The sequence below is a fragment of the Artemia sp. Qi Xiang Cuo genome, chromosome 17 (assembly GCF_049724085.1).
Source record: "Artemia sp. Qi Xiang Cuo chromosome 17, ASM4972408v1, whole genome shotgun sequence".
NCBI lineage: Eukaryota > Metazoa > Arthropoda > Branchiopoda > Anostraca > Artemiidae > Artemia > Artemia sp. Qi Xiang Cuo.
In genome coordinates, this window is record NC_142810.1 from 39,128,273 (window position 1) to 39,154,131 (window position 25,859).

Sequence of the window (25,859 nt, forward strand, 5' to 3'; positions counted from 1 at the left end):
CCTATCACACAAATTGCTTCCCTTCCCATTTAGTGTTTTTGAAGAAATAGAAGGCGTTCCGAGACTACTTGGTGGTAAAAAAAGACATGAAGATGGATCTATTTAATAGCGATTTGGACACAGAGTGTTGGCCAACTGCGATTGCCAACAGCCAAAACTGCTACCAATTGGGAATGGTTGTGGATTTCATGCCACATTTTTGTCTCAGAAGCTAATTCAAAAAGAGACTTCAAAATATTTCTCTCAGAGGATGTATCGGAATACCCACAGGCGACAGAAACATGTGGTTGCAGACAGAAATGACAGAATGTTTGGCTGAGAGGGTCCGTCCGGGTCTACTGCCTGCCTGAAAGATAATAGGGGGTGCCATGAACTAGGGGCGGATCCAGGATTTTCTTAGGGGGGGGGGCAAAATAAGTTGATCTTATAAACTTGCGTTAGGAGCAAGTTTAACTAACGCAAACTTGCGTTAATTAAGTAAATTACACTACTTTAGACTACGCTAGAGGGGCGCACTCACCTTCACCCTCCTGGATCCACTACCGCCATGAACAAAGAGGTAATAAATTGTTGGCGAAAAACATATTTGTGACGGAGATAAAACGCGTGAGAGCTTATATGATCTTGACACGAATTCCAAATATAAAGCAGATGATCAAATTGAAATTTGAAGAACGAAAAAATAAGCACATTTCTAGAAGTGATGTTTGAGCATTCTGTAGAAGTAAAATTTTGGAGATAAAGAATGTGCTGAAGCTCCCAATGGATGAACTTCCCGTCACTATTGCTGAGCTGGGAAGCACCCACAAGGAGGCTGGCACTCGCATAGTACTTCATGTTTCATCTCACTTTCGAAATGGCTGTTCGAAAGTTATTGTTACTTCAAATGACATAGACATTTCCATGATTATCCTTGAACATTACTAACAGCTGGTTTTGTTATCTCAGCGCTAAGATCCCAAAGTTTAACAGAATTTTTCAAAAAATAAATTCGAGTTCACTGTGCAAACTTGGCACTAACTTCATTTTTAACCTCTATTGCTTTGTTGTATTGTTCGGGTGGTTTCCATGCACCCATTCATTTTCCACTTCAAGGGAAAAGATCTGTCTGAGTGCAAGCGTGAAGAGTTGATTATCGGAAGAGAGAGCTAAATTAACCTAGAGATTTGAAAGTTAAATTTTAAACTTAGCTTTATTTGAACAAGAAATGACACAGGCATGCATGAAACTGGTTGTTACCACGTAAAGTATGAAGTCTGGTGACTTTAAGTTACTCAATGAAATTCAGGTCCTTCTCTTCTATAGGAAGAAATGTCTTAGAATATTTCGCCGAGTATACTGACTGGTTCCAACACATTCTTTAACAGCTCCACATCCTGCGTCAGGCGTTGGAGAATCTTCCAATTGTCAACAGCCCCTTCAAATCTGGACGGGTATTTAGCGAAGACCAAGTGGCGATACTATTGACTAGACCACTGCCTTAGTAGCCAATGCCGACACAAAGAATCTCACCATATTGTAGTTGATTGTAGTTGATAAAGTTATAAAAGTAGTTGATTGAGAAGTCATTCAAAATCATAAAAGGAAGCATATAGTGAAAACTTCAAGGGGCCAATTTCAACAATCAACGAACGGAGTCCGTTGAATTTTGAATTGAAATCAAATTGCAATTAAGCCATGACCAATGGGAGACAAAACCAAGACAGATAGTCTGGGTGAGAGGCAAAGCTGGCATAAGCCTTTTTCAAGATTGTGTAAAAATGATTTCATTTTCACCTTTTAATAGATAGTCTATCATCCATCCATCCATCCTAGGGCAGAACTAAGGTAGATAGCCATAGAACTAAGGGATGATCGAGAGTTTAGGTTTGACTCGTGACGCAGAATGTCGACTGGACTTGTATACAAAAGTTCAGACTGAATTTTCTTGGACTCACAGGTGAACAAGTGACCTAAGCCTAGGCGTGCCCCTTCAGATTTGACGGGGCTGTTGACCATTGGAAATTTTGTAAATATACATTCTGCTCATGCTTCAGGACAGTTTACAGGCTGGTTTGAACCATTTTAAACCCTGGCACTAAGAGATGATGTCAAATAATGTTGAGCGAAATGACCATGGTCGACCAAGCATGACTAAGCCAGAACACTCATGGGAAAAATAAACTTTTAAATACATATCTATGCGATAATAGAAATAAAACACTTTTACCAATGTATAACCAGGAATTTTTTATTTGTTTTAAGCATTATTTTGCCGGCTCAGAATTTTCCGGATTTTTAAAAATAGGTTTTTCTCACGGATTTCTCAGCTCTGAATTTTACAGAAACTGAAGCAAACCATATATTTTCCCACATAAAACATTTTTTTCATCCTACCGTGTTTCAATGATGACTAACTTTTTTCTAAATTTCGCTTTAAAATTTAATTTATTTTTGCTTTAAAATTACTTAAACTTGCTTGCATTTTCACTCAGTTAGGCTGAGCTTGAAAACTGGAAAATTTCACTGGCTGTGACTGAAACTCACTTTTTAATCTTTCAGGCCATTTTTAAAGCGGAAATACGTTTAAGAGAAATCTATTCCGAGGTATAATTGTAATCAACTTGGTCGATATGACTAAAAAGTGCTTTTTCAATGGTGTGAAACACATATGTCATGAAGCTGTGAAATTTTTAGGGCCTGGCACCCAGACTATAAGGTTTTTAAAACTGATGGGAGTGGGACAAAAACTGCATAAATATAATAAAAATTATTTCATTGGAATAATAGGCGCTTATCACAGTATCTGTTCAATAAATGTCGAGTCTAAGGAAAGAGTTACGTCCTATTGTCTTAGAAAGAAGATTTAGCTACATTTCCATTTGATAATAGATAATGACTAGTAATTATTATCCATCTTAAAAGTAATACCCGGCCATATTGCGACAGGTAAGAATGTCTATTAATTTTTACAACATACGTGGTAATATTTTATCTATATAAATGTAGATAGTTAATATCTAATGATTCGATAGTCTATCTGCATTTATTGTTCCCTCTTAGTTTAGGCATAGTAATTTCTAGTCGCTGATCAGATCTTGATCAAGTGTGTGCAAGTCATTAAGTCAAACGACTAATAATAAATACAATTAGAAACGAATAATTGTAAATAATTGGGGAAATAATGAGATTTCCTTTGGGAAGATGTGGGGGAGGGGATCCTAGGATCCAATCTGTTCCTCTCCCGCTCCACCCTCGTGATTATTTCAGAGTTGAAGGATCAATAAATCTTATCAACATAGTTTAGTATATGGACAAAAGAAAAAAATACTTAAAATAAATAAAACCTGTTAAATGGTTGATATGATTTTGTCAATAGGTCTTCATACAGATTTCATTGGAATTTCGGTTCTTATCGATTGAAAGAGAGAGTAGCGAAAAGATTCATTTCTTGGATCACGTTGGACCAATAAGAAATTTAAGTTTTTTTTTTTCAGAAAACTCTTTTTGCCTTCAAGGCGAAGATGGCACAGTGTATTGTTTTAGGAAGTAGTCATAAGACACAGTGACACACACCAAATTTGTGATCATCAGCTTGAGGTCTTTAGAGTTTTCTAATTTCTCGTACTATCCATATTCTCGTTGATTGGTTTACTTTCAGCAAAGATATAATAAAAGCTAGGGCTTCTCAGGATATTTCCCTAAGACCCATGATTTTCCTGTTGTCTATCAATATCATGGGGAATGACGTCATCAGTGATCAAAACATTTTTCATGCCGCTGCCAGGGTTCATGCAGCTGCTAATAAAGACGGGTTTCCTTGTAACTAAAATGGAATTTCTTAGAGATAGAAAGGTGGCCTGGAATCTAAATGGCTAATTTCAAACCATCCAAGAGTAGAGAGCTGCCGGTCACCTCACTTGGATGAAGGTCTTGAACAAACATCTGGACTTCGTCTTCAAGAGTAAAGCTATCAAGAGAGTTGATAAACTTTGTATTTTGGGAGGACATTTATGCCCAGGCCTCTCTGAAAAATGCCGTAGCTGTCACAGGAAGCAGTACAGATTATTGAACAGTGCAGGAAAGCCAACCTGGCTGGTAATGTGTCCACATACAGACGGCTAACCGGGATCAGGAACAAACTTATTCAGCGTGATAAGCAACAATTTACTGACAAAAAGCTGAGGAACTGGAGGAGGCTGCTCTGAAAAGTGACGTTATGTACCTAGTCAAGCATGTCAGAGACCTGAGTGAAGGGAAACCTCCAAAAATAGGAGTAGTCAGATCGGAATCTGGTGAAATGGTTGAAGATGGAAGCGCACAACTGAAAAGATGGAAGGAAGACTTTGCAAAGCTGCTGAACACTTGTAGAGTGTATTTTGATCCTGACCTACTATTTTCCGTTGAGAAAATCATACGTGATAATCTTCCTGAGCCTGATCCTCCTTCAATGGAAGAGATACAGAAAGTTCTGCGGAGAACAAAAAACAACAAGGCGCCCGGAATCTGTGGGATCACCGTCGAGCTGCAGAAATTCGGAGGACCTGCAATGCTTCTTTGGCTACACATGCTTTTCGCCCTTGTCTGAACGACGGAGATACCGCAAGAATGGAAATAAGGGCTAATCCTCCTTCTGTGGAAGCGCAAAGGCAGCAGAAGTGGTTGCTGCAATTATAGAGGAATCACCCTCCTATTAGTCCCCGGTAAATTGTTCTCCATGACTCTACTGGATAGAAGCACCCCATTCCTTTGCAAATACCATCTGATTCAGCATGTGGGTTCTATGTCTAACAGGTCCACGACCGAACAGCTCTTTACCATCCGCTAGGTTATAGAAAAAGCCCGCAAGTTCTAACGTATATAATATGTTGCTTTGGTAGGCTTCAAAGCAACCTTTGATTCGGTTGACCGAATTGAGTTTTTGACTATGCTGATTCCAATGGTGTGCTTTTCACTGAGGTTCAACGCACTCTGAAACCATTTTTTAGGGTTTTTCAGTTTTTTTTTTGTTTTTGTTTAATAAACTTGTTTGAGCAATAGACTTTACCATTAATATTAACAAAACTAACAGTTACTATACGAATTTTCAGTTACTATGGGTTGGACTTTGTTCTTTACTAGGCTGTATTTGACGCTACAACCGTGATATAGATGCCCGCTTTTAAAGAGTCTCCCAAAGCCTTACTAACATCATTTCATAGGTTCAAAATGTAGCCCTATTGGTGAGCTGCAGCATTAATTGGGGCACCATTAAAATATCAATGTTCGAGATTTAATATAGCCTCAATGGCTCTTTCCGACAAGTAAATCCACAACCATCCCACAGTGGAGCTGAATCGGCTTATACCGCTGGTTGCCAATACAAAGCGTTAAACAAGCAGAAGCACAGTACATTGACATTACCTACAAGAGACATCCCATACTTTAAACACGCAGAAACCCCAAACTGCCAGATTTCCTACAAGAGAAGACGCGCTTCGAGAGGCTTCCGAAGCTAACTCTCGAGGCAAATCTCATTTATTTTTTATTCTGAACATTTTTAGTTTCCCCCTTAAATATAGAACCTCCCTAAAAAATCCATTTTTTCTATAAAACAATAAATTTTATGACTCTTTTCTTATTTTTTACTTCAAGACTTAACTCCACCCTTATCAAATTAACTCCATCCCTATCCCTATCATTACGTAACTGATAAACGAATTTGAATGTACTTATCGAAACGAAATTTTCTGAGATCGTAAATGGGGTGAATGTTGAATTAACTCCATAGAAGTTTTCGAGATTAAACATTCAATTGAAAGCAAAGAGTGATATTAAAGCTAAAAATACACATTCTGATATCTCAATAGATATTATAAACTGAACATTTCTAATGGTACAATAATATAGTTTAATGTCCAAGCTAGCAAATTCTGACGAAAACTTCCATGTTTAGTCTACCATGTATCAAACAAGATATATCCATTATGAACTTTGTCTTAAGAACTGTAAGTCTGTTGTATACTTGTCTTCCGAATTTTTCTTCAAAAAATTCATTTTCTTGCAAGCCATCCCTATAGTAGTCATTTGAGTTTGATCAGGGTCTCAAGTACTACAGTCCAAAAGTTCCTATTGGGATTCTTGGATATTTCAGATAAACTTGAAGATTTGGATATTTAAAAATTTGGATATTTTTTCCCCCAGGTCAGAAAGGCTTATAAATGTTATAAAAAATTACTAATGAATGTAAAAAATTTAATTCAAAGATTTTTCTTCGTGTTTTGACATTCATTTGAAAGTAAAGAGCAATATGAAAACTGAAAATGTGCATTTTAATATCTCAAAAGATATTATAAACTGAAGATTTCTAAAGGTACTTATCACTTTGGATGTTGAAATTGGTGTTTCGTGGTTTGAATGGTATAAAACGTATGAATGGGGACGTTTAGTCTGCTAATTTGGATTTTTCTGAGGTTGGTTTCTTAGTATTTCATAGGTGTGTGTTGCCTGAAAATTATGAATTGTGGTATTTACTTTGCTGTCTCAGGCCTTTCTTAGCTAGGTTTCTTAGCCTTTTGTGGTTTGAAACTTATGATTTTTGATGTTTAGTTTGCTAATTTGGGCTATTCCGGACTAGGGCTCTTAGGCTTTCGTATGTGTATATTGTCTGAAACTTATGATTTTGGAATCGTTGGAAATTTAAATATTTTTCAGTTCCATTTTTACCAGTACACATTGACATATTAATTTTGAAAAAAATGGATATCATCTCGAAAATATCAAACAAAGCTATAAGGAGTAGTATCTCCTCGCTTGTAAATTTGCCAAAGGGATTGGGTGACGAAACTTCTAGTCAATAGAAAGAAGCTCTATCCAAGAAATTAAAAATTTAGGTGTTACAAGATTTATCAAGGGCAGATAGTACTATCAGTCTGTTTGGAACCCAGACTATACCCATCACTAGCGGACACAATGGACTTCCAGTGGTAGAAGACAATTATGAATTGTCCATAAATAAAAAACCTATTTCGCTTCTCGATGTTCAGGAAAAGCGGTGCTAATGAGGGAAAAAAGACTGAAGCGTAAGAATGCAAAGTTTGTACTAATATTTTTCTGTCCACTCTGTTTTATCCAGGCAAATGAGTTAACATAAAAGAGAAAAACCTTATGTCTGCAAGATATTTGCGAAACCATTTTATTATGGTTGTGTCTTTTACTGACATACGAGAATTCATAGTGAAGAAAAACCTTGTGCGAGAAAGTAATTTGTTAAATAATCTTTTCAAATTCCTGTCCTATACACCCATTTAAGACTTCATACTGGAAAAAAGCCTTATACCTGAAAGCTGTGTGCGAAAGTATTTTGTCAGAACTTTAAGTTATGCACACATTTAAGATTTCATACTAAAGAAAAACCAAATAGTTGTAAAATTTGTTTTAAAGCGTTTTCTAATGTTTTTGACATGTAAAAACGTACGAGAATTCATACTAGAGAAAAGCATTACAGTTGCAACGGCTCCGTTGCAACTGAACCACAGTGTAAATGAACCCCAAGCAACAGAACCACTGTAACTAAACCACCATGCAACTGAGCCACCATGCAGCTGAATCACCGTGCAACTGAACCCCCGTGCAACTGAACCCCCGTGTAACTGAACCCTCGTGTAATTGGGCCCTTTTGCAAATCAATCCCGTGTAAATCAACCCAATTTAACTAAACCCCTGTTTAACTGAACCTCAGCGCAACTGAACACCCTTGCAACTGAAACACCGTGAAACTGGACCACCGTGTAACTGAACCACCATGCAATTGAACCACCGTAAAACTCAGCCACCGTGTAACTAAACCCTCGTATAACTCTCGTGCAACTCAACTACCGTACTTGCATTGGATAAAACACAAGTTAGAATTTTTACATGTTCAACTTTGTTGGAGTTGATTTTTAAAGTCATGATATAAATGACTGTCAAGATGATTAATAAAAAAAAAGTTCAGTTTTGATAACTTACTTTTCTAAGAAAATTATTTATCACATATGTTGCAATTCTAAGTTTTTTCTTCAGTATGAATTCTCATACGTTTGTATTAGTAAGGAGCCTGAGAAAACACTTTAGCACACAGTTGTAATCATGTGTTTTTTTTTTCTAGTTTGAACTCTCAAATGTGTGTATAAGATGGAACTCTGAGAAAATGGTTTCACACATTTCTTACAGGCATAAGGCTTTTATCCAGTGTGCACTCTCTACTGGGTATATAATATACATTCCTGAAATATTTTGGCACACATTATGCAGATATAAGCCTTTCCTCCAGTATGAAGTCTCAAATGGGTGTATAAACTAGAAATTTGGGAAAATGATTTGGCACATATCTTGCAGGTACAAGGTTTTCTCCGTTATGAATTCTCGTATGTTTGCATAAGTCAGAACCATGCAAAAACAGTTTTGTACATATCTTGTAGAAATAAGGGTCATCTTCTTTATGAAATCTCATATTTCTGGATTAAAAAGAGTTGACAGCAAATACTTCAGCACAAACTCATAGAGTTTGATTATTTTCCCTCTCTAGGGCCTCTTTTTCTGAACATTTGGTCTATTGAGAAGCGGAATAGCTTTTTTTTCATTGAAAAATTCAGACTTGTCTTCTGCCACTAGAACTTCATTGTGTCCACTAGTCACGGGTACTGTCTGGTTCTTGAATGGACTGATAATCTGATATGCCCCTGATAAACCATGTAACTTCTCGATTTTTAATTTCTTGGATGGAGCTTCTTCTGGTTGACTAAGAAACCCGTCACCCAATTTCTTTTGCAAAATGATAAGTAAGAAGCCGCCATTTCTTATAGACTTTCTTGACTTTCTTGACCAAAGGGAGTGACGTCACAGCCACACGCCTATTTCTAGACCAATCAGAGAGCTAGAATACTAACGGGAGTGACATCACTTAGCCCTGACTTCCAGGAATTTAGCATGGATTTGCGTAGTAGGCTATGATGGAAATCTGACGGGGAATTCTAATGTATCATGAGGGGAATTAAGAAACTAAAAGGCTTCTCTAATTTAGTCCGTGAGATAAAATCTGGAATTATTATTTCGAAGCCTTAATAGTGTAACTAGGACATCTTAAATAATTTTCAGAAATTCAAACGAGATACAATATGATTAATAGAGATTGAATATATATGTAAAGCGGGAATTGTTTCCTGAGAACTTTAAATGTGTCAGTGCACGGTTGCGAAAACAAAGGAACCGTCAGAGATTAATTGACATTCTAGGGGATTATTTATACGAAGCAGATTGGGAGATATTGAGAGAGACTATTTGGGCGAAACAGATTGAGACATTTAAAGGATTATTTGGGCGCAACAGATTGAGACATTTTAGGCGATTATTCGGGCGAAACAGATTGAGACATTTTAGAGGATTATTTGGGCGGAACAGATTGAGACATTTTAGAGGATTATTTGGGTGAAACGAATTGAGACATGCGAGTTGACTTAGCTTTACTTCTTAGCTGTGTTCTGTAAAATACACAAGTAGCCATTGAACAGTGTTGCCAAAAAAAAATAAAATATGCTTTAGCATTGGAGTATGCTACAAAGTTGAAACTAATAAAGTCGTAGTCGCCAAGATGACCTTGTGACTTGACCTAGCTTTACTTCTTTGACATTTATCTCCACTAGGTATAATTTCAGAGTTGTTAAGGAAGTTTGGCATAGGTGACTCCTATATTATTGAGACATCTTTAGCGAGGAAATATATATTTTAGAGAATACAGCTCAGAGGTCTGAGGCAGCGTTTAGACAATACAGCCCAGACATCTGAGGCAATATGTTGGGCATAAGGTTGCCATTTATCTCCAATAGGTATAATTTCAGAGAGTTTTTAAGGAAGTTTGGCAAAGGTGAATCCTATATTATTGAGATTTTTTTTAGCGAGAAAATATATATTTTAGAGAATACAGCTCAGAGGTCTGAGACAGCATGTTGGGTATAAGGTTGACATTTTTCTTCACTAGGTATAATTTCAGAGAGTTGTTAAGGAAGTCTGGCATAGGTGTTAGATTTTTCTTTGAATTTTATCGTTTATGTGTTTGAAATTGTTTAATAATAATAAAAAATAAAATAATGACCTTCCGAAATCTAGGTTTCAGTAGGTTTCAGTTAAAATGTCTTCTTTTTCCTTGAATATTCTCATTTATTTGATTGAAATTGTTTAATGATGTTAAAAAATATCATAATGAGCTTCCGAGATCTATGTTTCAGGAGATTTCTGTTACATGACTTCTTTTTTGAATATTCTCGTTTATTTGATTGAAACTGTTTAATATTAATAAAAAATAAGGGTACTATTTTCCTCCACTAGGTATAATTTCAGAGAGTTATTAAGGATGTTTAGCAATGGTGAATCCTATATTATTGAGATATCTTTAGCGAGGAAATATATATTTTAGAGAATACAGCCCAGAGATCTGAGACAGTATGTTGTGCATAAGGTTACCATTTTTCTCCACTAGATATAATTTCTCAGAATTGTTATGGAAGTTTGGCATAGGTGTATGCTATATTATTGAGATATCTTTAGCGAGGAAATATATATTTTAGAGAATACAGTGCAGAGGTCTGAGGCAGCATGTTGGGCATAAGGTTAGCATTTTTCTCCCCTGCTATAGTTTCAGTCAGTTGTTAACGAAGATTGGTATAGGTGAATCATATATTATTGAGTTATCTTTAGCGAGGAAATGTATTTATTTTAGAGAATATAGCCCAAACCTCTGAGGCAGTATAGTGGGTATACGGTTGCCATTTTTATCCACTAGATATAATTTCAGAGAGTTGTTAAGGAAGTTTGGTATAGATGTTACATTTTCTTTGAATGTTCTCGTTTAATTGTTTGAAATTGTTTAATAATAATAAAAAGTAAAATAATGATTTTCCGAGATCTAGGTTTTAGTAGGTTTCAGTTAACATGTCTTCTTTTTCTTTGAATATTCTCATTTATTTGATGTAAATTGTTTAGTGATAATAAAAAATATTATAAAGAGCTTCCGAGATCTAGGTTTCAGGAGATTTCCGTTAAATGTCTTCTTTTTTGAATATTCTCGTTTATTTGATTGAAACTGTTTAATAGGTTATTAACTTTTAATAGGGTAAACTGTTTTAATAGGGTATAAACTGTTTAATAGGGTAATAGGGTATTATTTTTCTCCACTAGGTATAATTTCATTGAGTTGTTAAGGAAGTGTGGCATAGGTGAATCCTATATTATTGGGATATTTTTAGCGAGGAAAAATATATATTTTAGAGAATATAGCTCAGAGGTCTGAGGCAGCATGTTGGGCATAAGCTTGCTATTTTTCTCAACTAGGTATAGTTTCCGTGAGTTGTTAAGGAAGTTTGGCATAGGTAAATTTTATATTATTGAGATATTTTCAATAATAAAGGCTATCTGTTTACAGAGAATGTTAAATCGGTTTCTTTCGGTTATTACTGTGTTTAAACTTTAAATAAAATGAAAAATTTTATGTAGAGGGAAGATGTGTTTGTTCGCTTTTAGTAGCAAAACTTTTTCAAAGCTTTCATGTTCTCGTCTGTTTCAATTAGTAATGAATTCTAGGATAAACGAAAATTAATAATATCCGTTGCTGTATGTCACTGGCACTCTTTATTGTACATCTTCGGCTTATTAATAGTTTGAAAGCAGAAAGCTTCTTTCATTAAAGATTGGCTTTCCTGATTTTTCTTAATTTTTAATATTTTCCTCCCACACAAATAGGATATTCTTTTTTCATTGAATATTCTCCTTTATTCGATTGAAATTGTCTAATAATAATAAAAAAAATAATAATCTTCCGAGTGAGCAAAACAGATTGAGAGATCAGTTTATGGAGAATTTTAATTCTGTTTCTTTCGGTTATTACTGTGTTTAAACTTTAAATAAAATGAAAACTTTTATGTAGAGTGAAGATATCCTCAATAATAAAGGCTATCTGTTTATGGAGAATACTAAATCAGTTTCTTTCGGTTATTACTGTGTTTGAACTTTAAATAAAATGAAAACTTTTATGTAAAGTAAAAAATGTGTTTGTTTACTTTCAATGGCAAAAGTTTTTCAAAGCACTTATGTTCTCTTCGGTTTCATTTAGCAATGATCTCTAGGATAAACGAAAAGTACTAAAATCCTTTGCTAAATGTCATGGGAATCTTTATCTTACCTCTTCTGTATATTAATAGTTTGAAATCAGAAGGCTTCCTTCATTAAAGATTGGCTTCCTGATTTTTCATAATTTTTAATATTTTCCTCCCACACAATTAGGATATTCTTTTTTCTTTGAATATTCTCGTTTATTTGATTGAAATAGTTTAATAATAATAAAAAATAAAATAATGACCTTTTGAGATCTAGGTTTCAGTAGGTTTCAGTTAAAATGTCTTCTTTTTCCTTGAATATTCTCATTTGTTTGATTGAAAATGTTTAAAGATATTAAAAAATATCATAATGAGCTTCCGAGATCTAGGTTTCAGGAGAGATTTCAGAAATTTATGAAACAGAAAATTAAACCAATTTTTTTATTATTCAATAGTTGAGATTGAGATTAGCTTTGACCATGTAATAAATAACATTGAAAACATTTACTTTACACTGTTTTGACACCAAAGATCTCAGAAATTTATGAAACAGAAAAATTGAACTAATTTTGTTATTACTTAAAATTTGAGATTAGCTTTGGTCGTCTAATAAATAACACTAAGAAATTACTTTACAATGTTTTTCCACCAAAGATTTCAGAAATTTACGAAACAGAAAAATTTAAGCCATTTTGTTATTATTCAATAGTTGAGATTGAGATTAGTTTTGACTGTCTAATAAATAACATTGAAAACATTTATTTTACAGTGTTTTTCTACCAAAGGTCTCAGAAATTTACGAAAGAGAAAAATTGAACCAATTTTGCTATTATTCAATAGTTGAGTTTGAGATTGGCTTTGACCGTCAAATATATAACATTGAAAACATTTACTTTACAGTGTTTTGACACCAAAGATCTCAGAAATTTATGAAACAGAAACAACGAACCGAGTTTTGCTATTATTCAGTAGTTGAGATTGAGATTAGCTTTGTCCTTCTAAGAAATAACACTAAAAAATTGCTTTATAGTGATTTTCCACCAAATGGGGCTTTTAGTTACATCTCTGACTTTCTAATAAACATTTTAAACGTTTGACTTGCTAGCGTACCCTAGAAATAATCGTAATATAACAAAGAAATGCATAAAATATTTTTATTGAAATAACAACATGTAGAATATTAACATCAAAATATGTTGCATACTTTATTTATCGCGCTAAGTGAGCGCATTTTTTTTACACAGGTAAAAATTCTGGCACGTAGACATGATATGGTCTGGCACGTAGACATAATATTTACTTAGTGTGCTAAGTGAGCTTAAATAAGCCTAAGTTTTCCCCATGTCTCTGAGCGAATGTGCTGCCATCTATACTATAGGTGTAAAGTGCCGTCTATAGCTATAGATGTAAAGATGGCAGTAGATGAGCTAGAGAAAATGTGACACCTCTCACTATGCCTTTTCGTTGAAATTTAGCACTTGGAATATTTTCGTAGCGTTGTGTCTTGTCATCGTTACATTTTGCAGATGTTTCAAAGTTTAGTTTGGAATTTTTTTCGTTGAAATTTAATAGTTTGAATATTTTTGTAGTAGTTTACCTTGTCTCTCTCTCTATCTCTCTCTCTCTATCTTTGTGGTCCATCATGCCGCTGCTACATTATGTTGATGTTTCAAAGTTCATTTCGGATTTTTTTCATTGAAATTTAAGACTAGTAATATTTTTTTTCCAATGTTTTATCATGTCACTGTTACACTTCGGTGGATGTTTCAAAGTTCATTTGGAATATTAATTTCATTAGAATGCTTTAAAAAAGCTTATTTCAATTTTCAGAAAAACATGTTCCTTCATGTTTCAAACGCAATCCTAGAGCTAAACATAATGTATAAGTCATAGATGAAAATGGAAAGTAAGCTAAAACGTGTTTATTGCTTAAAAATATATTCAACAATCATAAAATGCTTAGAAAAATATACATAGTTACAAATTTCTATTATAAGAATCCTCTCTGTTATTTCTTAAGAAATGTGAAGATTTCCTATAGTGGGACCATGATTTACTTGATCTTATATTTTTTTCGTTGTGATCTCTTTCTTGTTTGCCATATGTCCTTTTCCATGACCATCGTTGTGATTTTGAGATTGCATAGGGTGGTAATGCTGCCTTTTCTTCCAAAATTTTCTTACTTGACGCAGGAGTTTAGGTAACACTATTGGAAAAATATGCGTGTGTCGTCATGACAGCGAGAGTTTATATTTCTTTGGAGTACCCAAAACATTCTACAATAGTGTTGGTGGATATGCAAGAGTGAGATATCCTGAGAAGATACTACTCAAATAGAATGCTAACATAAAAATAATAGTTGACGATGAGGGGTAACTTCTTGCTTATGATTCTGGTAATACGTTACCTATTGATAAATCATATCGACATCGTTCTGGTATTAGTATTTAAAGGAAGGTGAAAAGAAGAAGACAGGCGTACTCTTCTAGCAACATTATAAACCATATCTTGTCCACGTGCTAGAATTTTTACCTGTGTAAAAATAATATGCGAATAGACAGTGAAATCACAGGTAAAATAAAAAGGGCATTGGTAGACAATATTACTAATGAATATAAAAATGAATCAAAGGAAAACAAAGCACATGTGAACATTATTGCTACTATCCACCATACAGTCAATGAATCTAATAATACCAAATATGAAACACATATTGAACCTGTAGATGACTCCTCAGTCAAAATTGTGTTCGACTCAAAATGGAATAAAGATTATTCTACTGATTACGAAGTAAGAGAAGAGAGTAGCTACAGTATCAAGAGAGAGCATGATGAATTATATTATGGAACAGATTCAAAATGTCCAAAGTTGTTCAATGATATTAATAATGTATAAATAATGTATGTAACATATTTTTATGTTAATATTCTACATGTTGTTATTTCAATAAAAATATTTTATGCATTACTTTGTTATTGTTATATTACCATTTTTTTAGGGTATGCTAGCAAGGCATACGTTTAAAATGTTTATTAAAAAGTCAGAGATGTAACTAAAAGCCCTATTTGGTGGAAAATCACCATAAAGCAATTTTTTAGTGTTATTTCTTAGATGGGCAAAGCTAAACTCAATCTCAACTAATGAATAATAGCAAAAATAGGTTCAATGTTTCTGTTTCATAAATTTCGGAGATCTTTGGTGTCAAAACACTGTAAAGTAAATGTTTTCAATGTTACATATTTGATGGTCAAAGCCAATCTCAATCTCAACTATTGAATAATAGCAAAATTAGTTCAGTTTTTTTGTTTCGTAAATTTCTGAGATCTTTGGTGGAAAAACACTGTAAACTAAATGTTTTCAATGTTATTTATTAGACTGTCAAAGCTACTCTCAATCTCAACTATTGAATAATAGCAAAATCGCTTAAATTTTGCTGTTTCGTAAATTTCTGAAATCTTTGGTGGAAAAACATTGTAAAGTAATTATTTAGTGTTATATATTAGACGACCAAAACTAATCTAAATTATTGAATAATAATAAAATTGGTTCAATTTTTCCGTTTCATCAATTTTAGAGGTTTTTGGTGTCAAAACAGTGTAAAGTAAATGTTATCAATGTTATTTATTACATGGTAAAAGCTAATCTCAATCTCAACTATTGAATAATATCAAAGTCGATTCAATTTTTTAGTGTCGTACATTTCTGAAATCTTTGGCGGAAAAATGCTGTAAAGTAATTTTTTAGTGTTATTTATTAGACAGCCAAAGCTAATATCAATTTCAACTATTGAATAATAACAAAATTGGTTCAATTTTCTGTTTCATAAACTGCTGAAATCTCTCCTGAAACCTAGCTTTCGGAAGCTCATTATGATATTTTTTATTATCATTAAACAATTTCAATCGAATAAACAAGAATATTCAAAGAAAACAAGACATTTTAAGTGAAACCTACTTAAACCTAGATCTCGGAAGGTCATTATTTTATTTTTTATTATTATTAAACAATTTAAATCAAATCAACGAGAATGTTCAAAGAAAAGAGAATATCATATTTGTGTGGGAGGAAAATATTAAAAATTATGAAAAATCAGGAAGTCAATCTTTAATGAAGGAAGTTTTCTGGTTTCAAACTATTAATATGCAAAAGATGTACAATAAAAAGTACCAGTGACATAAAGCAAAGGATTTTAGTACTTATTATTTATCCTAGACACTATTGCTAAATGAAACCGGCGAGAACAAAAAAGCTTTGAAAAAATTTTGCCATTGAAAGTAAACAAACACATCTTCACTCTACATAAAAGTTTTCATTTTATTTAAAGTTTAAACAAAGTAATAACCGAAAAAAACGATGTATAATTACCCATAAACAGATCTCTCAATCTGTTTTGCTCAATCGGAAGGTCATTATTTAATTTTTTATTATTATTAAACAATTTCAATCAAATAAACGATGATATTCAATGAAAAAAGAATATCCTATTTGTGTGGGAGGAAAATATTAAAAATTAAGAAAAATCAGGAAAGCCAATCTTTAATGAAAGAAGCTTTTTGCTTTAAAACTATTAATATGCAGAAGATGTACAATAAAGAATGCCAATGACATACAGCAACGGATATTAGTACTTTTTGTTTATCCTAGACATTATTGCTAAATGAAACCGGCGAGAACATAAAAGCTTTGAAAAACTTTTGCCACTAAAAGTAAACAAACACATCTTCACTCTACATATAAGTTTTCATCTTATTTAAAGTTAAAATTCAATAATACCTGAAAGAAACCGATTTAAAATTGTCCATAAACAAATAGCCTTTATTATTAAGGATATCTCACTAATATATGATTCACTTATGCCAAACTTCCTATACAACTCACTGACACTATACCTAGTTGAGAAAAAAAGCAAGCTTATGCCCAACATGCTGCCTCAGACCTTTGAGCTGTATTCTCTAAAATATATATTTCCTCGCTATAGATATCTCATTAACATAGGATTCACCTATGCCAAGCTTCCTTAACAACTCTCTGAAATTATACCTAGTTTAGGAGAATAGTACCCTTATTTTTATTATTATTAAACAGTTTCAATCAAATAAACGAGATTATTCTAAAAAAGATGACATTTAACAGAAATCTCCTGAAACCTAGATCTTGGAAGCTCATTATGATAATTTTTATTATCATTGAACAATTTAAATCAAAGAAATGAGAATATTCAAAGAAATATACGACATTTTAACTGAAACCTACTGAAGCCTAGATCTCGGAAGGCCATTATTTTATTTTTATTATTATCAAACAATTTCAAACAAATAAACGAGAATATTCATAGAAAAATCTGACACCTATGCCAAACTTCCTTAACAACTCTCTGAAATTATATCTAGTGGAGAAAATTGGCAACCTTATACCCACCATACTGCCTCAGATCTCTGGGCTGTATTCTCTAATATATATATATATATATTTCCTCGCTAAAGATATCTCAATAATATAGGATTCACCTATGCCAAACTTCCTTAACAACCCTCTGCAATTATACCTAGTGGGGATAAGTTGCAACCTTAGGCCCAACATACTGCCTCAGATCTCTGGGCTGTATTCTCTAAATGCTGCCTCAGACTTCTGAGCTGTATTCTCTAAAATATATATTTCCTCGTTAAAGATATCTCAATATTATAGGATTCACCTATGCCGAACATCGTTAACAACTCACTGAAATTATACCTAGTGGAGATAAATGGCAAAGAAGTGAAGCTGGGTCAAGTCACAAGGTTCTCTTGGCACCTACTGCTCTATTAGTTTCAAATTTTTAGCTTACTACAATGCTAAAGCATATTTTATATTAGCAAAACTGTTCAATTGCTACATATGTATTATACAGAACACAGCCAAGAAGTAAAGCTAAGTCAAATCGAATGTCTCAATCTGTTTCATCCAAGTAATCCTCTAAAATGTTTCAATCTGTTTCGCCCAAATAATCTTTCTCAATCTCTCCCAATCTGCTTCGCACAAATAATCCCCTAAAATGTCTCAATCTGTTTCACCCAAATAATTCTCTAAAATAACTCTATCTGTTTCGCCCAAATAGTGCCCTAAACTGTCTCTATCTGTTTCGCCCAAATAATCCCCTAAAATTTCTCAATCTGTTTCGCCCAAACAATCCTCTAAAATGTCTCAATCTGTTTCAGCCAAATAATCCCTAAAAATGTCTCAATCTGTTTCACCCAAATAATCTCTCTCAATCTCTCCCAATCTGCTTAACACAAATAATCCCCTAAAATGTCAATTAATCTCTGACGGTTCCTTTGTTTTGGCAACTGTGCGCTGACACATTTAAAATTCTCAGGAAACAATTCCCGCGCAAAATATATTCAATCTCTATTAATCTCATTGTATCTCGTTTTAATTTCTGGAAATTATTTAAGATGTCCTAGTTACACTATTAAGGCTTCGAAATAATAATTCAAGATTTTGTCTCTCAGACTAAAGTAGAGAAGCCTTTTAGTTTCTTAATTCCCCTCATGATACATTAGAATTCCCCGTCAGATTTCCATCATAGCCTACTACGCAAATCCATGCTTAATTCCTGGAAGTCAGGGCTAGGTGATGCCACTCCCGTTAGTATTCTAGCTCTCAGATTGGTCTAGAAATAGGCGTGTGGCTGTGACGTCACTCCCCCCGGAATTAAAGAGGCCTTCCTACTTACACTCTATGGTATGCTGAGTGAACTGGGGGATTTCAGGCGCAAAATCCCAACCATTCAGTGAAAGGGGAAAAATTTGCGCGGGACATGAAATGCCCGTAACGCCCCCTGTTTTACCTGAGTTGTTTTAACCGACTCTGCCATGCACAATGAATAAGTTTATAGGGCTGTGTTTGGAGATCCATTGTTCGGCGGGTAGCATCATGAAGCATCCGGTGGACATAGTGCACTCCTATATAGGCAAGATTCGAGCCCTTGTTGCAATTGTGATTCGGGAAGGGTGGGAGGCATCCATCGCACAAAAAATTACTTATTTAAATGAAAAGGCGGACGAGGTGCATCCACGTATATGCTACTACTTCATCCAGACTTGCATGTTTTTTTTTTCCAAATTGAAGTAGGGAACAATGTTCAAACTTAAAATGAACAGACATTATTCCATTTATAAGGGGTTGCCCACTTTTCAACCTCAATCTTTACACTAGAGTTTTATAATACTTAAAAATACTTTTTATTTCAATTCAAAGGTACAAAGAATCTGTACAAAAAGTGGAACTTCAGCGTAAAGAGCGAGGGATTGAGGATGGGGGTGCCTCCCTCATATACTAAATAATTTATGTCGTTTCAATTAAAAATGTTGTTCCTTACTGTCATTTAAAAAATATTTTTAATTTTATTTAATAAAATGTGCGACGACAAGGAATTACTGTGACTGAAGAAATGCCACATAAAATAGAAAAAATAGCAATAATCACCATGATCAAATTAAAACAAACATAAATTCCCATAAACAAGTGCTGCACTTCCCCCCATGAAACCCTACAAACCCCGCTAGAATGTACTTTGTTCGAGCTTATCAAAGTCCATGGAAAAAAGTCACAAGTTTGATTACCTTGTCGCAATAATTGCAGTTTTTATCTATTTTACAATCTATTTTTCTGTTGTTTCTTTTTTCTAATTTAGTTTTACACCAGGTCTAATTTTCATCAGGTCAATCTTCCTTTTAAGTCCTTTTCATCCAAATCAAAAAAAAACATTGTGATAATTCAATAAAACTTGCAGAAACAGCGATTCCCAATAGGCTGTATTTAGAACGATTTATTGAGTAACACATTTAATAATAAATTCTAACTCGAAGCAAATGGAAATCCTAAGAAACAAGAGTAGTGTTGCCATCCCAAGAAACCTCTCTTTTTGGCTAAAGTAACATTTGTAATTTAATAAAAATGTGATAGAAAAGAAAGTACTCAAAGTTCTAAAGAAAAAAACACTCCATTTAAAAAGTATATGGAAAAATAAATCCATTTCTGCTATTAAGAAAAAAGAAAATCTTATTTCTTTCCCATTTTTTTCCATTTAAATCCATTCCTTAGAAAATTCAATTGGCCAAACCGAATTTCCAATTCAAGCAATAAGCAAGCAATAAACATTTATTGATGACGACTTTGCATGGATTTGGACATTTCGATTTGTTTGATCGTTCGGTTATACTGTTTTGTCCTAGGTAATTGGATAGATGAGTAAGGTTAAAACATCGTTCAAGTGCAAATTTATCTCAATTACTGGATTAGGATGACAGTCCTTTTTTTCTTCTTCTCCCTCTCTCCTTTTTTTTTTCGCCAAGTAATTACCTCTAAAACATTATAGGCCTACATTGTTTCCTGATACAGGTAGATTACAGGACAACCTTTTGGGTTTCAAAGGAGGGGAGAGGTGCAATACTGACCATATTTGTGGTAACGCATATATGTCGTTATCTATGTCCCATTGTGTGACTTCAGTGTTGACTACAATTTCTGTTTGTTTTAGATTTCATTGCTTCATTCATAGTAATTTATGTTTCTTCTTAACCTAACATCAAACAGTTCGTGGTAAAAAAAAACTATAAGTAAGTAGCGACCCGGACTCGGCCCAATAGTAACCAAAACTCTAAAAATGCGGATTTTGGAAACAATCGATGCATACAAGGAATTCGCTTTTTATGCTGAAATATACAAAAGTTCATGAAGTTTAATATTATCCATCAAAATATCAAAAACTACGAGCCTGAGAAAGGTTGCTTGATCTTCAAAAAAGGGGGAAAACCCCCAAAAGTCAAGGAGTCTCAACAAAAATCGCACCATCAGATTAAGCACACCAGACAATCCAACTAAATAGTTGTCAAGCTCCAATCTGCAAATATGGAAGTTCATATTTTTTGCCTGAAGAAAGCATGACAGATGCGTGTTTTTTGTTGTTTTTTGTTCTTCTCAGGGGTAATCGTGTACAACCAATGGTTCTAGAAGATGGACGAGGGCTAATTTGAAGTGTACTTCAAATTTCTAGTACCCTTTTTAAGTAGCCTAAGAAATTGGACGCAAATAGCCTCCTTTTACTCCCCCCTCCAAAGTCATGTGTTAAAAATTTTAAGGTAGCCATTTGGTTCAGCATCGTTGAAGGGTTCAATAACCATGCCTCTTGGGAAAACATGATCCCCTCATCCTCTGGGGAAAGGACTGTAAGTTATTACATTTGTCATTGTTTACAAAAATAAAATAAAAAAAGAGTATTTTTCAATTGAAAGTAAGGAGCAACATTAAAATTTAAACCAAACAGAAATTATTATGTGTATGAGGGGGGATTGCTCCTCCTCAACACCTCGGTCTTTACGCTAAAGTTTTTTAGCACTTCTAAAAAAAAGCTTTTTATTGTTCTAATTAAACGAACACTGTGTTTCAGGAGTCATTCATAAAGAATCGGAATTACTTTAGCGTAAATAGCGAGGTGTTGAGGGGAGCAACACCCCTCACGAACTTAGTAATTTCTGTTCGTTTTAAGTTTTAATGTTGCTCCTTACTTTCAGTTGAAAAACTTTTTTTTTAATTTAATTTGTGATCCTTTTTTAAATAATGCCAGGAAATCTGGCTGCACCCCCACGGAAAAATCCCTCCTTCCCACGGATTTATTCTCTAGGCAATTCATTCCTGGTGAAAATTTACCGCGGACAATTACCCTGAACATCTCCACGCGTAAAATTGACTCGGCAAAGACAAAGCAAGATATAGGAATTATTTCGTATAGGAATTTCGCAAATTCTTTCAGTGTAAAATTTCCCTTGAAAAATTCAACCCCTGGAACTTTCCCTCCCCTTGGAAAATTATCCCCGAAGCTGTGGGGGATGACGACATCTCCAAAGGCATAGTTGTTTGGTCCTTCAACTATGTTGAACAAAATGGTCATCTGAAAATTTTGATCGAACGATTTTGGGAAAGAGGGACGTGGGAGGGGGCCTAGTTGCCCTCCAATTTCGTTTGTCGCTTAAAAAGGATACTAGAACTTTTAATTTCTGCTCGAATGAGTCCTCTCTCAATATTCTAGGATCACTGAGTCGATACGATCAACCCTGAAAAAAAAAAAAAAAAAAAAAAAAAAAAAAAAAAAAAAAAAAACAGCAAACAAACAAATAAACACACATCCATGATCTTTCTTCTGGCAAAAAATAAAAAATTCTGCATTTTTGCAGATAGGAGCTTGAAACCTCCACAGTAGGGTTCTATGATCCGCTTAATCTGATGGTGTGAATTTCATCTTTTATTGGGTGTTTTTTTTTTCGAAAATCAGGCAAATTTTCTCAGGTTCGTAACCTTTCATGGCTAAGGCTATACTTAATGAAACTTATATTTGAAATCAGCATAAAAATCTAATTCGTTTTATACATTTATTGGTATCAAATTCCGTTTTTAGAGTTTTGGTTACTATATAACCGGGTCGCTCCTTACTTACAGTTCTTTACCACGAACTGTTTGATATAGTATTTTTTATTGGGAAGTAAACAGACATTTTTCAGAGGGAGGATTTGTAATAGGAGAGGGGATTTTATACGGGTGGGTTTTCCATGAGGAGGAAAGTTTTCAGGGTGCACTTTCCAGGGGAAATTTTACACTGGAGACTTTGCCATTCGGCAACTCAATTTTACATGTGCAGATGTTCTGGAGGAAATTTCAGCAGGTTTGAAGTTATCTGTGGATTTTGCCCAAGATAAGGTGATTTTCTGCAGGAAAATCCCCAAGGAGAACTTTCCAGGCGGAATGGGCTGCAGGAAATTTTCCAGGGGAAATTTTCAGTTAGGATGGAATTTTCCTGGGATAAGGAGGGATACATAGGAGGAATTTTCCACGGAGGAATTTTCTGGGGAGATTTTCAATGGAGGAAGAGAGGTGAATTTCCCAGAATTATCTGAAAAACTATCAGAAATTAAATAAAAGAAGTTTTTTTCAACTGAAAATATGGAGGAATAGTAAAACTTATAGGAACAGAAACTATTCCGTATATGAAGGGAGCTGACTCCTCCTCATTACGTCGGTCTTTACGCTTAAGTTTGACTTTATGTCCCAGTTATTTCAGATCGACTCCTGAACACAAGAGCCGTCGAAGTGGAATAAGAAGCATTTTTAAAGTGTTAAAAACTTTAGCGTGAAGAGTGAGGTATTGAAGGGGGGCAGCTTCCCTCATATACTGAATAATTTCTGGTTGCTTTAAGTTTAAATGTTGCTCCTTACTTTCAGCTGAAAAAAACTTGTTTTTTCATTTAATCTCAAATAAGCTGAGTTATAGGCTACTAGTTTAAAATCGCTCTTTACAATTTTTACTATTAAGCGAAGTTATTTTTCACTTTTCTAGATAGGGATGTTTAAAGAGGGGTGACCAGTGCAAGCTGCCCTGGGCGCTGTGGCTGGGGGGACGCTGTGGCTGGGACTTTTTTTTATTGATTTTTGTTTTAGGGAATGTCGTAAATACTTTTACCCTGGGTGCCACCAACCCAGGAGCGGCCCTGTTTTTAGAATATTACACGCATAGGTAAGCACTTTTGTAAGACGAAGCTAGGGGTTACATTCTCCTTCTATACACTTCTTTGGTGGCTCAAAACCCCTATACAAAACTTGTAAGGGTTCTATTGGCTTCAGAACGGATTCAATTTTATCAAGATTGAATATTGTTACAATAAATTTGGTGAGCCACGGCCCCTTTTAAAAAAGCAAGCTGCGCTCATGATAACCAATATCTTTCCCTTAGCTGTACCAGAGTGTCAATCTTATAAACATATTTGACAAGACCAATTTCTTCTGTTTGGAAATTTTTGTCTCCAAAGATTTAGACTTTGGTTTTCAAGTCATTTACGCGTCGCCGTGGATTGAGTAAAAAGGTGTGGACAAAGCTCTCTCATCAAGTTAGTGGTTTATAAAAACTTGAATGAACATCTTGTTTGATTCAGTATTACTTTGTGTCTTAGCGAACTATCACCTTAAGAAAGAATACAAAGGCAGTTTTGAAGGCTGTTGATTGTGAGACCCCAAGTTGTGTAAAAGTAAGTCTTATCGCAAAATAGAAATCACGTTGACACACAAAGGATTTATGCAAAAGCTGGCATATCTTGAGGATAGATAACTTAAAAATTTTGGAGGAAATATTTTATAAGTTCTGTATGCAGATTTATTACCAGACTTCAATATGAAGTTAATGAAAAGTAAAATTTTAAGAACTTTATAGTCTACTATTTGACTCCCATTTCGATATAGCTTCTTGTGACGGTACCCAATTGGAATTTATCTTGTCTCAATTTTCCAAATAATCTTTTTGCCTAGTTTGTGAATTTTATTCTAAAGTTTTTAATCAAAGAGAAAATTAAGCGTATACAAGAGATTTTTTTATATATCAAGCTGAAACTACGGCGAGAGCCCTAAAAACTCTAGTCCCAGTCCGAAGGGCATAATTATTGGCCCGCTAGCTGAAGTGTGTAATATTGTTTACGCTGAAATTGGCCTAAGACGGCTAGCCTACTTGACATTGGGATTGTCAGCAGTTTTCTCAATTGTGGAATAACATCAAAATAGAAGAAAATATTGTCCAAAATTACAATTAAAAGTGATTCTTGGTATTTGGTGTAAGATAAATAAAACCGCTAGAAGAAGTTTCATTACAAGGTTATGTAGAGTTATGAAATTGTTGATCTTATTATTAACATATGATCATATATTGTGTCAGCAGTATTTTTCCGATTGGGAGAGCTATTCTGACTTTTTGAATTTTGATTACGAAAATGAAAATATTTCATTTGAAACGGATGAAAAATGCCAAGAAGTTGCACATCATAAACATGAGAATAACATGATTAAACAATGTGATCAAAGTGATGAGAACCTTACGGATATAACTATTGGATTTTTGACGTCTTACATCAAAAACAAAGTGGCTGTGGGTGCTTTGACTTTGGCCGTTGAAGCTGTGAATGCTGATTCAAGTCTTTTACCAGGAAGAACTTTGAAATTCTATGCTGCTGATATAGGGAGCCAAGAAAAGGTAGTCTAAAATTCTAAATGAAGTGTATTTTGATATATTGTAAACAGGGGTGTAATTTTCTGTGGGGAAGGGGGGGGGGGGCCAACTGCTCCGCCCAGACCTCCGTTTGGACCCCCCCCCCCTCCAGACCCCAGTTTGCCCCCAGCTGAAATTTAGTTTCGTCAAAAATCTTGTCAAAACTAAGATAAGCCTGCATAATTCAAGGTACTTGTTTGATATAGCCTCTACCTAATATTCGTCTAGCATGTTACTCTGAAACTCAGTCTTGATGAAATATACCCAAGTCTGATAAAAATAGGTACTGTGCTAAAATCCAGGACATATGCGAGAAGTGAAATTTGGTTAATGCTTATAAAATAAAACAAAATAGGATGAAAATATAATAGCTTATGAACAAATTTGGGCTATATATTTGCAAATTAAGGGGGTGGGGGTGACGCATAACATTATTAAATACGTAACCTAACTTAACCTAACCCAACCTTTTATTCCCCCTAAACCCCAAAAAACTAAAGTTTAAATGTAGTTCCCGGAGTGATAAATACTATGTAATGTCTATCTTTATACAGCGTCTCATATAAGTACCGGGTAATGCGTATCTGTTTTCTCAATACACTCGCATGTGTCCTAGATTTTAGCACAGTACTTAAAAATATAGTACTTTTGAAACAAATTTGAGTTATATATTTCCACATTAGGGAAAGGGGATAAAGTATAGCGGGTCGGCA

The 25,859-nt window shown here is 34.3% G+C and overlaps 1 protein-coding gene across 1 annotated transcript in view; it reads left to right on the plus strand.

Moving 5' to 3' along the window:
- Window positions 1-24,043: 24,043 nt before the first annotated feature.
- The window catches only part of LOC148942185 (guanylate cyclase 32E-like), a 320,081-nt gene continuing 318,265 nt past the window's right edge, over window positions 24,044-25,859 (plus strand). The window contains exon 1 of the mRNA XM_089103388.1: window positions 24,044-25,131. Coding sequence (XP_088959514.1) covers window positions 24,769-25,131 — 363 coding nt within the window. The 5' untranslated portion in view covers window positions 24,044-24,768. The remainder of the gene's footprint in view (window positions 25,132-25,859) is intronic.